General features: G+C 47.8%; 1 protein-coding gene across 11 annotated transcripts in view; it reads right to left on the reverse strand.

Annotated features, from left to right (window-relative positions):
- The window catches only part of veph1 (ventricular zone expressed PH domain-containing 1), a 61,300-nt gene extending 48,260 nt beyond the window's left edge, over window positions 1-13,040 (reverse strand). For 7 of the 11 annotated variants that reach the window (XM_057050167.1, XM_057050166.1, XM_057050168.1 and 4 more), the window contains exons 1-5: window positions 11,918-13,040; window positions 9,218-9,371; window positions 8,944-9,125; window positions 8,651-8,869; window positions 7,288-7,462 (exon numbers count right to left, since the gene is read on the reverse strand). In XM_057050167.1, the coding sequence (XP_056906147.1) occupies window positions 7,288-7,462; window positions 8,651-8,869; window positions 8,944-9,081 (532 nt within the window). In that variant the 5' untranslated portion in view covers window positions 9,082-9,125; window positions 9,218-9,371; window positions 11,918-13,040. Of the gene's footprint in view, window positions 1-7,287; window positions 7,497-8,650; window positions 8,870-8,943; window positions 9,126-9,217; window positions 9,372-11,218; window positions 11,393-11,917 lie in introns of those variants that run through there. The other 4 variants (XM_057050165.1, XM_057050163.1, XM_057050162.1 and 1 more) reach the window with 4 other exon arrangements.
- Between the last annotated feature and the right edge of the window lie 19 nt (window positions 13,041-13,059).

A 13,059-nucleotide genomic window follows, 5' to 3' on the forward strand; every position in this document is an offset into this window, starting at 1 on the left:
TTCAAACTTTGCAAGGTTTCGGCCTATGTTGTACGGTTAATTGTTGATTTATTGGGTTGGTTAGTTGTTGGTGGTGTTTTTTGTGTGTTTTGTTAGGGGTTTGAGGTTTGTGTCGGGTGGAATCAGCCAGGTTTGTCTGGCTGGTTGGCGTCTGACGCACATGGTGTTTGGTGGTGGGAGCTGGGACCTCTCCCGGTTAACGCGGAGGCATGGCGTTAAGGTGGGGACCGGGTCTCTGTACACCGTGGAGGAGGTGGCCCTCGCTGTGGGGGAGAAAATCGGACATGGGTCCGTGAAGTCGGCCGCCCGAATGAACGGGGCGGTGGTGTTGTTTGTGGACAAGGTGGAGCAGGCGAACCGGCTGGTGGAGACGGGGATCAGCGTTGGCGGGAGATTCAGGCGGTGCTGCCGCTGACGCAGCCCTCCACCCGGATCACCCTGTCCAACGTACCCCCTTTCATCAGCGACGAGTTCCTGGCCAGGGAACTCGCCAGGTTCGGAAAGATCGTCTCGCCCATTAAAAAGGGTTCTGTCGGGGTGCAAGTCCCCGTTGCTAAAGCACGTCGTGTCTCATAGGAGACAACTTTATATGATATTAAATAACCGGGCGGAGGAGCTGAACGTGCGCTTCCACGTTAAGGTGGAAGAATTTGACTATATGTTGTATGCGTCCTCCTCCGGCATGAAGTGCTTCGGCTGTGGTGAGGAGGGTCATTTAATTAGAGCCTGTCCGAGCCGGGCTGGCTTGGTGCCGGTCGGTTCCGAAGGGCGGGAGACCGCCCCGGACCGGCCCGGTGCCGGGAGTCCGGGCGGGCCCCGGGGGGGCCACTGCGGCAGGACTAGAGGAGAGTATCGGGAGAGGTGGACAGGAGGAGGCAGGTGAGAAGGTGGTGAGTGAGGGTCAGGTGAGTGAGCCTGATGGTGCACTGGTGGGTGTGGTGTCTCAGGTAAGTGAAGATGGTGAGGGACAGGTGGGTGAAGGTGGTGAGGGACAGGTGGGTGAAGGTGGAGGGACAGGTGGGTGAAGGTGGTGAGAGACAGGTTGGTGAAGGTGGCGAGGGACAGGTAGGTGAAGGTGGTGAGGGGCAGGTGGATGAAGATGGTGAGGGACAAGTGTATGAAGGTGGTGAGGGACAGGTAGGTGAAGGTGGTGAGGGGCAAGTAGGTGAAGGTGGTGAGGGGCAGGTAGGTGAAGGTGGTGAGACAGGTAGGTGAAGGTGGTGAGGGACAGTCGGTTGCCTGGGAAAAGAGCATTCTGGAAACCTGAGCTCGCTGAGAGCAGTGATGGAGGAGAATGTGTGTCTGATGAGAGCGAGCTCTCACACACAGAGAAATCCAGAACCTTCGATCACGGCCCATACACTGCAAAATGATTAAGAGTTTCCTCGCGAACACAAAACTCAAAAGGGGTTAAATTTGAACATCACTTCCCGAGAAACAGTTATTTTAACACCTGTCAAACATCATCTTAGAAATAAACTGGAGTCAGATTTTACTGACCAGGAGGTTTTAGATTACCAAATTGATTTTAAAAGTTAAAAGAGAGTTGTGCAATTGAGGTTTTGTTCAGTGTGGCGCTTTTTTAGTGTTTTTAATAGCCATCCTTGACCATAGTTTTAGACCCCTCACTTTTTTAATGAATAATTTTAAGGTGGGAAGTTTAAATATTAACGGGGCTAGAGAAACAAGAAAGAGGGCCAAAGCATATGAAACGGCTAAGAGCAAAAGAATAGATGTTTTATTTTTACAAGAGACCCACAGCAGTGACAGCAATGAGACCGACTGGAGGAGAGAGTGGGAGGGGGGGTTGTTTTTAAGCCTCAGCACTACGGTCAGTGCAGGGGTGGGCATCCTCTTCTCCAGGTCTTTTAACCCAGTCGCTGTCACAGTGGAGCACGTCGTTCAGGGACGCTGCCTTTTAGTTAAAGCTGCTTTTAGTCACCACACGGTTGTTTTTATTAATATTTATGCTCCCAACAACGGTGCAGAGAGGAAGCTCTTTTTAGAGAAAATCAACGACGTTTTAAACAATCTTAGCTCGTCTGATTTGTTGATTTTAGGGGGGGATTTTAATTGTACAGAAGATCATGTTTTAGATCGAAATCACATAGAGCCGCATCCAGTTTCCCAGCAGGTTCTGAGGCAGCTGGTCCGCTCCCATGGTCTGGTGGACGTGTGGAGAAGGATGCATGCAAGCCACAGACAGTTCACATGGTCCCACATCAGAGACGACACCATCTCTTTGGCTCGACCGCTTTTACTGTTGTAAACACCATTTTAGTACTTTTAAAAAGTGTGATATTTTACCAGTGGGTTTTACAGATCATTCTTTGCTTTTAGGCTGCGTGCTAGTTAGGGACATTCGCCCTAAAAGCGCCTACTGGCATTTTAATTCAACTCTGACTGCCGACAGAGGTTTTAAGGAGGCTTTTAGCTACTTTTGGGCTGGTTTTAGGCAGAGGAAGAAGGATTTTACCTGTCTAAGACAGTGGTGGGACCATGGCAAAGTTCAGATCAGGTTGTTGTGTCAGCAGCACACTCTCAATGTCACCCGCTACATCACCAGATCAATCGAAGCTCTGGAGACTGAGATTGTGGAACTGGAACAGTTTTGTGAGTCCAGAGGAGATCTAGGGTGTTTGGAGGCCCTCAAGACCAAAAAGATGGCCTTGGCCAACCTGCTGGACACTAAGGTACAGGGTGCGCTGGTGCGGTCCCGGATCCAGGACATCGCAGAGATGGATACCACCTCGACCTTCTTCTTTGGCCTGGAGAGGAAGCGTGGGCAGAGCAGGGTCATCCACTCCCTACTATCGGAGGAAGGACGGGAGCTGACTGAGCCGGAGCAGATCCGGAGGAGGGCAATGGACTTTTACTCCTCATTGTTCAGGAGTGAGTATAAAGAAAACAATGAACTGTTTGAGGAGTACTGCTCTGGACTGCCCCAGGTGCCAGAAGAGGCCAATGGTCAGCTGGAACGCCCCCTGTCTGTCCCAGAGCTGTATGCTGCTCTTCAGAGCATGCAGAGCCTGAAGGCTCCGGGCATCGACGGACTGGGGGTGGACTTCTACAAGGCTTTCTGGAGCATTGTGGGGCAAGACCTCCTGGACGTTCTCAACGAAAGTCTTCACTCTGGCTCCTTGCCGCTGTCCTGCAGGAGGGCAGTAATTGCCCTCCTACCAAAGAAGGGGAACCTGCAGGACATCAAGAACTGGCGCCCCGTTTCCCTGCTCTGCTCGGACTACAAAATCCTCTCCAAGGCCTTGGCCACCCGCTGAGGGAGGCCATGGAACACGTCATCCACCGGGACCAGACGTACTGTGTGCCCGGCAGGTCAATGGTGGATAACATCCACCTCATTCGGGACGTTTTGGAAGTCTCCAGTTCATTGGGAACACAGGTTGGTCTCCTTTCTTTAGACCAAGAAAAGGCTTTCGACCGTGTTGAACACAGCTTTCTGTGGAGAACCATGGAGAGGTTTGGGTTCAACGCTGGTCTGATAGCCATGATCAAGGTCTTGTATCGTGACATTGAGAGTGTCCTGAAGTTCAATGGTGGCTTGTGTGCTCCTTTTAGGGTGCATAGAGGTGTCCGTCAGGGCTGCGCCCTGTCGGGGATGCTCTATGCGCTCTCCCTGGAACCCCTCCTGATCAAAATACTGTACGTGTAAATGTTCAGGGTTTGGTTTTATCGGGTTTTACTGGAAAGTTGGTTTTATCTGCTTATGCTGACGATGTTATTGTTTTTACTAGAGATCAGCAGGACATCAACATTTTAAACCGCATAACGGACAAGTTTTCCATGGTGTCGGCGGCGAGGGTAAACTGGGGAAAGAGTGAAGCCCTTGCTGTCGGCAACTGGGGTGGGGGTCTCCCGGTTCTCCCAGGAGGCTTGACCTGGAAGAGGAATGGACTTCAGCATCTGGGGGTGTACCTCGGATGCCAGGAGATGGAAGCCAAGAACTGGAATGACATCGTGGAAAAGGTGGACAGCAAATTGCATAAATGGAGCTGGATCAAGCCCCACATGTCTTTTAGAGGGAGGGTTTTGGTTTTAAATAACCTTGTTGCTTCGCTGCTGTGGCACCGGCTGGCCTGCCTGGATCCACCGTCGGGCCTGCTGGCCCAGGTCCAGTCAAAGATGGTGGATTTCTTCTGGGACCGTCTACATTGGGTGCCACAGTCAGTATTGTTTTTACCTCGAGAGGAGGGGGGCCAGGGCCTCATCCACCTGGCCAGTAGAGTGGCCACGTTAGATTACAGTTCGTTCAGCGGTTCCTCGGCGGGCCTCCTGATTTAGTGTGGAGGAGTGTGGCCAGCTGTGTACTCAGACGTGTGAACAACCTGGGGCTGGATGCTGCTCTGTTTTTAACTAAGTTAAACTTTTTATCATTACGGGGGCTACCTCTATTTTATCAGGGTGTTTTTAAATCCTGTGCTCTCTTTAGATGGAGCTTTGTTCAGACCGACTCTCTGCACTGGCTTTTAAAGGAGCGGTTAGTCTGTGGTGGCATGCTAGACATCTGCAGCAGCGCCACCCCTGGGCTGAAGGAGGCCCTGATCAGAAGGAGGATGGTGACACTGGAGCAGCTGGTGGCAGCAGCGGGACCAGAGCTCACCGATGCCCAGGCTGTGAGCTCGGCGCTGGGGGTCCGGTCTGTCCGACTGATCCAGAGGAGCTTGGACCTCTGGAAACAGAGACTATCGATAAAGGAGAAGGGTCTCCTCCTCCTTCACGGGAGAGGAGAGGCTGAGACTGACCCCACGGACGGTTTCCCTGAACTCCACCCGGACCTCCTGGACCTCGGGGGTCCTCTCCTGGATGGCTGTGGCTCAGGATCCCTTCACGGCATGGACAGGAGGATTTTATACGCCAACATTGTGAAGACACTCAACAAAGACAAACTAAAAAACAGAGAGGTGACTGTATGGAAGGACAGGCTGGGGGGACAGAGTCCTCAGTGGAGGACTCTCTACAAGCCCCCTATCAAGAAGAGGACTGGTGACCTCCAATGGAGGATTTTACATGGAGCCATCGCCACCAGTGCCTTCCTGTCAATTTTAAATCCGAACACTTTAAGCAACTGTCCTTTCTGTGATTTTAACGAGAGTGTCTTCCATGTTTTTACCGGGTGCAGTAGGCTGGTGGGTCTTTTTAGGGTTTTAACTGATGTTTTTAGGCTTTTTAATGTCATGTTCACCACTGCTGTTTTTATTTGTGGTATAAGACACAAGAGGGCAGAAAAGGGGAAATGCCAGATTTTAAATTTCTTAATAAGTGAGGCTAAACTTGCCATCTATTTGACCAGGAGGGACAAGATTAAAAATGGAGCGGCATGTGACGCGGTGGCTTTGTGGAAGCAGAACGTGGGGTTGCGCCTGAATCTGGAGTTCTGCTTCTACAAAGCCACTGAGAACCTGGAAGCCTTTAAACAGCAGTGGGGACATGACCAGGTTTTAGTGAAGGTAACAGAGCAGGGGGAGATGGAGGCTGCAGCATGGCTGCTCTGAGGGACAGGTTAGGGTTTTAACTGTTTTTATGTGAACAGAGCACTGTAAATAAAGTACACTTTAAAAGTCAAAAGTCTCTCTCTCTCTCTCTCTTCCCCCCACCCAGCTGGCCATCAGCAGGTGGGTCCCCCTACATAAGCCTGGTCCTGCTCAAGGTTTCTTCCTGTTAAAGAGGACTTTTTCCTTGCCACTGTTGCTTGTCTGGGGTCAGGCCCTGGGATACTGGAAAGCGCCATGAAACAATTTTGATTGTAAAAGACGCTATATAAATAAAGATTGATTGAGATTGATTGATCATTTCTACACATCAAATATGATTATCCTGAACTTGGCTTCAGTCATCCTGATGTCATGGCAACGCTCCTCACACATGTTTACATTTTAGTGGTGGAGCCAGGATCGTGAGTCAAACACTCTCCTACATCTACAGATTGGACTCTCCACTGAAACAAGCAAAACCTTCAGATTCAGGGGACACTGCTGAAACCAGCCAACCCCCATAAACACACAAACACACAAAGACTGAACAGACTGTTTCTGCTGTAGAGGGTTTGTGTGGAGGGCAGAGAGACCACCACATATTTAAGAGACAATAGTTGGAGGTAAAAACAACAGCCACAGCCTCTGTTGCAATAAAGACCTCCAGCAGAGTCATGCTATGTGTGTGTGTGTTTTCCTGCTGTAATGAGGCCCACACTGGTGGATCAACCCCCCCATGAAACTGGATCACAGTCACTGGGAGCTCCACATAATGTTCTCTTCCTCTGTGTCTTCCCCGAGAAGATCACTAAAGCACCAATGTAACAATGTTGGATTTTCTTCTTTGAAGCTCAAAGTTGCTCCAAGAAAAACACAACTGACATCATTATCAAGAACGTCACACTAGAGGGGGTCTTAATGAGATCCTGAAGAGCCAAGTCAAAAGACAAAGGAACCTTTCACAGGAGGGAGGGCATGGGAGGAGGGAAGAGGAGGGGAGGAGAGAGGATGAGAGGGGGAGGAGGGAGGAGTAGTGGAGAAGAGGAGGGGAGAGTAGAGGAGGTGGAGGAGAGGAGGGAAGAGGAGAGGAAGTAGGGGAGGGGGAAGGGAGGGGGAGAGGAGAGGAAGAGGAGGAGGAGGAGGAGAGGGGGTAGGGGGGGAGAGGAGAGGCAAAGAGAGAAGAGAGAGGAGGAGAGGAGAGGTGGCGCTCAAGCCATTTCTCGTTGAGAATTTTGAGATCCTTTGAAATATCAAATATTTTGCCAAAACTTGAATATGTGCAGCTCCCAAACATGAAAAATGCTCGAGAAAAGAAAAAATAATTGAATAAAAATGAAAAAACAGAGTCGAAACCTAATAATGCTGCACCTTCCCCTGCTGGTCAATACGGGAACAGTTACGTGATAAAAATGCAGCCTCATGAAACAGTCTACACCAGAAAGTGTTTGTGAACCACAGCAGCTTCAGAGCATCTGCGAAGGTGTGTGTGTGTGAGTGTGTGCGTGTTTGTGTGTCTGTGAGTATCTGTCTGTGTGGAAGGGAAAGTCATCATCATCATCATCATCAGGACAGCAGAGGAATGTTGACAGTTCTACTTTTGCTGTAGAACTCAAAGAAGGAGAAACAGTTCAGGCTGGACAGGAAGTCAGCGCTGTATCAACACAACTCTGTCATGATCTAAAGTGTACAAATACAAGGAACACTGGAGATCCTCCTGCAGCCACAGCTGATGTACCACAAGAGGCTGCTATGACTCAATAGGTGTGTGATGATGAAGAGTAAAGATGAAGGCGCCTACCTCCCAACACGCTGAGCATTATGGCCTCTGTGTGCTCAGCCAGCAGATCCACCTCGACGATGGCGGCCAGCGAGAGATAGCTGGACATGTTCCTGCTCAGCTCCCTGTTTCCTCTCTGCAGGAAGCGCACAGCCACAGGGATGGCCAATGCCATGACGGACGGACGGCTGTAGTTCTGATGGAGATCACACCAAGATGTCAGATTCAAGCTGCAAAACAGCCCAGTCAAACACAAAAACACAAAAAAAACCATTGAACTCGGCTTTACATGGCAAGGTTAATAAAGATTTTACAATGAAATGCATCCTTCCAACAATTTATTTCATTCAAACTGCTGTCCCAATCATCTACATTTTTGTTTGTTTAAAGCAGGGGTGGGCATTGAGGGCCATACCCAAGCCAGACTTTCTGTCCTACAGGTAAACACTTTCACCTGGGGTTTCATTTACCTTGGTGAAAGCATTTCCTGCCTGGTAGGATGTAATTATACCCTCAAGGAATGGATTTGACCTCCGCTGATGGGCAAGTCCAATCCATGAAGGCTGGAATCCAGCCAGGTTTTTTATCCTACCAGGGAGAAACCGCTTTCACCAAGGTAAACGGAACCCCAGGTGAAAGTATTTACCTGTAGGACAGAAAGTCTAGCTTGGATACGGCCCTCGTGGACTGGATTTGCCCACCCCTGGTTTAAAGTATGTTTGAAGGTTTCTGTTGTCAAGAGGCAGAATGAGGATTTAAAGTGCTCTGGCTCCCCCAACAGATCACATAGTGGTACAGTACCGTGTGTGCGAGTGTGTGTTCACCTTCCTGGATAAAATGTACCTTTTTTTTGTCTGTCATACCTCAGTTCCACCGCATGATGGTAGTGTTCACAAAACAAAATATTCCAGCTGAGCCACCATTTTTCAAGGATTTCCTCGCATTAATGTCAGAAAGGGTTTCTCTGCTTTTCATATGCCTCCCTCAGTGGGAGTTTAATAGTCAGTAAGATAATCTGTGTTCTTTTGGCTGTGCCTACCTGCCACATCAAACAAAAACTCCTTTATCCTCTTATTCAAAGTACCATTTATGATACTTCCAAAAATCAGATGATGAAAAGTGAAGGTTGTTTTAGGAGTCGGCATGTGTGTGTGATGTGTTTGTGTGAGCCACCGGTCCCTGCAAGCTAACAAGGAGCCGCTCTGCTGCTTCATCCGTGACCGGGTGGGTCAGCCACCAAACAAGAGCGGAGGTGAGGCCTTGTGTCTGGTCTTCAGCCGCTGGATGTTTTGAGAAGACCAGACCTGCAGCAGCTTTGTTCTGAGACATCCTGAGCTGCTTCACCAACATATGGAACTCTTTAAATGCGTTCACATGCCCGTACCTGCAGGATACAGCTGGTGATGTCGGAGGCTATCTTGGCGTGTGGTGTGTCCTCTGTGCCCCCCTCCTGCGGGGTTAGATTATGTTCCAGACATGACTCCCACAGCCCCACCAACGATGTGCCGTGCCTCTCAATGGAGCTCGTCTCCCTGATGGCCGTCGTGATGCGCGTTATGCAAATCTCCACCACGGCCTGGTCATTGCCATTAGACACATAGTCCTGTAAGGTGGAGGTGAGGCGTTACTGAGGCGTCCAGAAGTATGACTAATGGGGAGGAGCGTCTGCTGACTGACCGGTGAACAGGCGATGACCTTGATGTTGTCCAGAGCCTCCGACAGACTGCCTTCAATTTCTGCATCCTCCAGTGAAAATAGATCCCCCGCTCGGGACAGGTCCCGCTTCCCCAAAACCTGTCTAAACAACTGGTGCATCCTGGCCACTTCCCCAGTCCTGTCAGACCAGTCTGGGACGGCTGCTGCCCAGTTTAATGGAGGACAAATTTATCCTCGACATCATGTTTCACACAGTTGTGTGTGTGTGTGTGTGTGTGTGTGTGTGCATACTGACCTGATCATTAATGATATATTAATGATCAATTCTGTCCCTCCTGCTTTACGTCTTCTCCCCGATTCTGGTAGGAAGTGACACATTTATTCCAGCGCATCTGTGGGTCTTTCCCAGGTCAGTTACCATGGAGACGAAACATATTCCTGAAATCCTGCTGAAAGCAAGTAAAAGGAAAGGAAACTACACCTGATCATTTCCTGTGACCATCTCACCTCAAAAGTATCTACACGAATCAATAGTCTGGCCTCACAGACGTGCACAGTGTGGACGACTGAACACCAACCTGCTATTGCGTCACAGCCTGAGGTGTTATGCTCACATGTGGGACAGAAGGCAAAACTTCACTCTGGACCATCATCAGCTATTTAACACACCATCACTCACACCTGTCACCACACACACTCTACCATAATGCATACATATGAAAGACTACAGAAGAATAATAGTGTGTGAGTATCATGGTGTATGCAAGATTGTGTGTGTAAGACAAAGTATGAATTATGTCCCTGGCAGCCTCAGTATTTAGTGTATCATTGAGTGTGTATGTGCGTGTTTGTGTGCCAATAAAATGAGCCAGAGGAATTCTAGTTCTTAAACAATCAGCTAGTTACTATTAATCACTGAGTTACGGCTGAGCGAGCTTAGGAATGCAGCCTTTAAATACACACAGAGACACACAGACACACACACATTTGTTCAGTGTGAATGTGAATGGAATGTGTCAGACCTACACACATAACTGCTATTGGGCCACACAGTGAGACCCCTAACCCTGACTGTAGGGGGGTAATTTGACTGAAGCCACCCCCCTCTCTCCCTGTCTCCTCTCCCCCTCTCTCTCGTCCTTCTGCCCTCCTGTCTTCTGGGCTGAGAGAAAACACTGGATCTTTTGTACAATCTATAAGACAGACCCTCACCCACACACGCACACTAACATGCACCTGCTCAGTCTGCACACACACAGGAGAACATTCCATGGTTCTTTTTCCTCTTTCTTTCTTTCTTTCTTTCTTTCTTTCTTTCTTTCTTTCTTCTTTCTTTCTTTCTTTCTTTCTTTCTTTCTTTCTTCACATAATCATTTTGATCCTCAAATATCTGACTGTGATTTGTTCCTGTCGGCTCTTGTTTAACTGCATTAATGAGGACATTCTAGTGTTTGTTTTAGAAGAATGAGACCAAAGTCTTTAACAAACATATTAACATATTTGACTATATCCAAGAGGCACACTAAAACAGGCATACATCAATGGTCAGGTGTGATTATTGTTGTGAGGATGAACAAAAATAAAAAATCTTTTAGGTTCTTAAATCTGAAATCTGAGCCAATGACAGACTTCCATCAGCTCCTGGAGCACAAATCTGGTGTTTGCCTTAAAGTTCTGAACAAAAGCCAATTTAAATTTATTTATAAATGTTTATTTATTTATTTATTTTAATAAAAACTGGGTCGTGGATTATGTAACTGATATCATGAATTTTATGAGTAAATATGAGTAATAGACACAAAAAAATGAGTTCCCTTAAGTCATCTTTCAAAATCTGTAGCCATAAAATGCTGCAGGAGAGTGCTGTGTGTGTATGTGTGTGTGAGAGAATGATCTTCATTATTTATGGTCTGCAGTTATGCAGCTGTGGAGCACCGACAACAGGCAAGAGCACTAGGACAGTGAGGTTGGGGCCATTTGTCCCAACACGTCGGCCTGAGTGGAGCTGATACTACAGGAACGTTACTGTGGTCATAATTTCAGGTGCTACAACAGGACCAGAACCAGGAAAAACTCCTTTTCACTTAGCTGAAGTTTGCTAGCATGTTGCTAACAGACACAGTGGTACACACGGCACAGATCAGCTACAGAGGTTAAGGACAGGTGTGTGTTCAAGTGTGTGTCTGCTGCTGTAACTGGGTCCAGTCTCTGGGACTCTGATGAGTTTCACCATGAATGTTCTTTAGAACACCTCTACAGTCAGAAAAACATTCATTATTTCCATCTCCACACTTACCTGAGCTGGACTTGTTCTGGTTCCAGCACCGTATCTGTCAAATGTGTCCAAATGTCCCTTAATGTTTAATGTTGTTTTGAAATGTGCTGAAGATCACCAGCATCAACAATGCTGGTCATGCCTCCTTTGATGTGCTGGTAAACCATCACTGATGGAGGGACTGGGGAGACAACCCTGCATGTGGGGGTCGGGATCAGGGTCACAGGTCCACACTGTAAAGAATATGTGACCCATCTAACAGTACATGATCAACTTCATGACAACAAGCTGGGACATCTGTTTATGTCCGTCTGTGACCTTGAGGTGTCCCCCACCCTCGTGGTTCCTTCCAGTACAGTTGGAACAGCATTAATTTGGATGTAGACAGGTAAAGAGGGGAAATGAAATGTGAGCATTCTAACTGAACTCGCCTTTCAAGCTTCCGGGCACATTCCAGTGTGCGCATATCTGTGTGTGTGTGTGTGTAGGGGGGTTACAAGTATTCACTGTGATACATCACAAATTTACAAGTATTTAACGGGTATTTAACCACGCGTTAAATGCGCGTGATCACACACGCGTATATGCTTGATCTTTGTGTTTTTAAGTGAATTCATGTGTAGCGGGTTTCTTCTCATACACAACTTTCCCAACATTCAGACATTCAGCCCCGGCAACGCGTCTCAGGAATAAAAAAGGGGTGCAGAGTGAAGAGCTTACCAGGTCCGATGCAGCACGGCGGCGCGCGGGCACGGAGCCGCGACGGGGCCTCGGTGCAGTCCTCCAGGTAGACCTCGGCGGTTCACGGAGTGACACTGCAACGCTGCAAAATCAAGTTCCAGCGCGATGGAAAACCTTCAGCTCGTTACACTGAAGACTGCCCTCAGAGAACCAAGTGCACCACCGTGTGGCTATACAGAGCGCGGAACTCCCAACAGGTGAATGGAGGGCAGTGTCACGGTGATGCCTTCAGGTACCGTCGGAAAACCAGAATTAGGACCAAACAGTTAAAAAGAAACTGAAAGTGTGTGATTTACAACTGTGGGTGTGGTAGTAACAGTATTAACTACTGCATTAGACGTATATTTTATTTCTATATTAGTTCGCTGCATTTCATTCCCGTTTTATTTTTGATTGGTTTCACGTTCCTCACTTTACCAATAGATGGCACTATTTCCCGACGCATAACAACCGGAAATGCAGCTCGCAAAATAAAAGCCTGTTATTCTACCTTTTCAGCACATGCCAGCACCAATGTGAAATATTTGTACAGACTTACCAAAGTGACAGCAACTGGAAACAACCAATAAAGTGTCATTTAATAAATTCACATTTTAAAATGTTCATTATTTGTGCCAAACCCTTTCTGCCTTACTGTAAAAAAGCAACACCCTGACTGCCAATAATTCGCATCTATCTTTAACTCATACATACCGTGCTTTTAATAATTCACCCATTTTCTGCTCTGCACCCCTATTTTATCTAGTTTTTCTATTCTTTAAGTGTTCATGTGCAACTGTAACAATGCACATTTCCCCACTTAAATTGAAAACATTAATATTGCTGTGGGACATTAGATAAATGTTTTGGGTCAAATTAAAATTTATCTATTACAATGAAATTAAACTCACATTTACAACGTTTTTACTAACAGGACGCGTTCGAAGATTTCACGAGAACCGTTTTAAGGTCTGTTGTAAATGTCTGTGAAAATGTCTGTTGTAAACCTTATAGGAACTACAAATCCCAGCTGATGCCATTCGATTGATGTCACCGTCAGCCAACCAGAGCTCTATTCCACAGAGCAGAGCGGGGTCTGAGCACGATAGGGGAGGGACGTCCTGTGAGGCAGTTGTTTGATG

The sequence above is a fragment of the Takifugu flavidus genome, chromosome 12, assembly GCF_003711565.1.
Source record: "Takifugu flavidus isolate HTHZ2018 chromosome 12, ASM371156v2, whole genome shotgun sequence".
Taxonomy (NCBI): domain Eukaryota; kingdom Metazoa; phylum Chordata; class Actinopteri; order Tetraodontiformes; family Tetraodontidae; genus Takifugu; species Takifugu flavidus.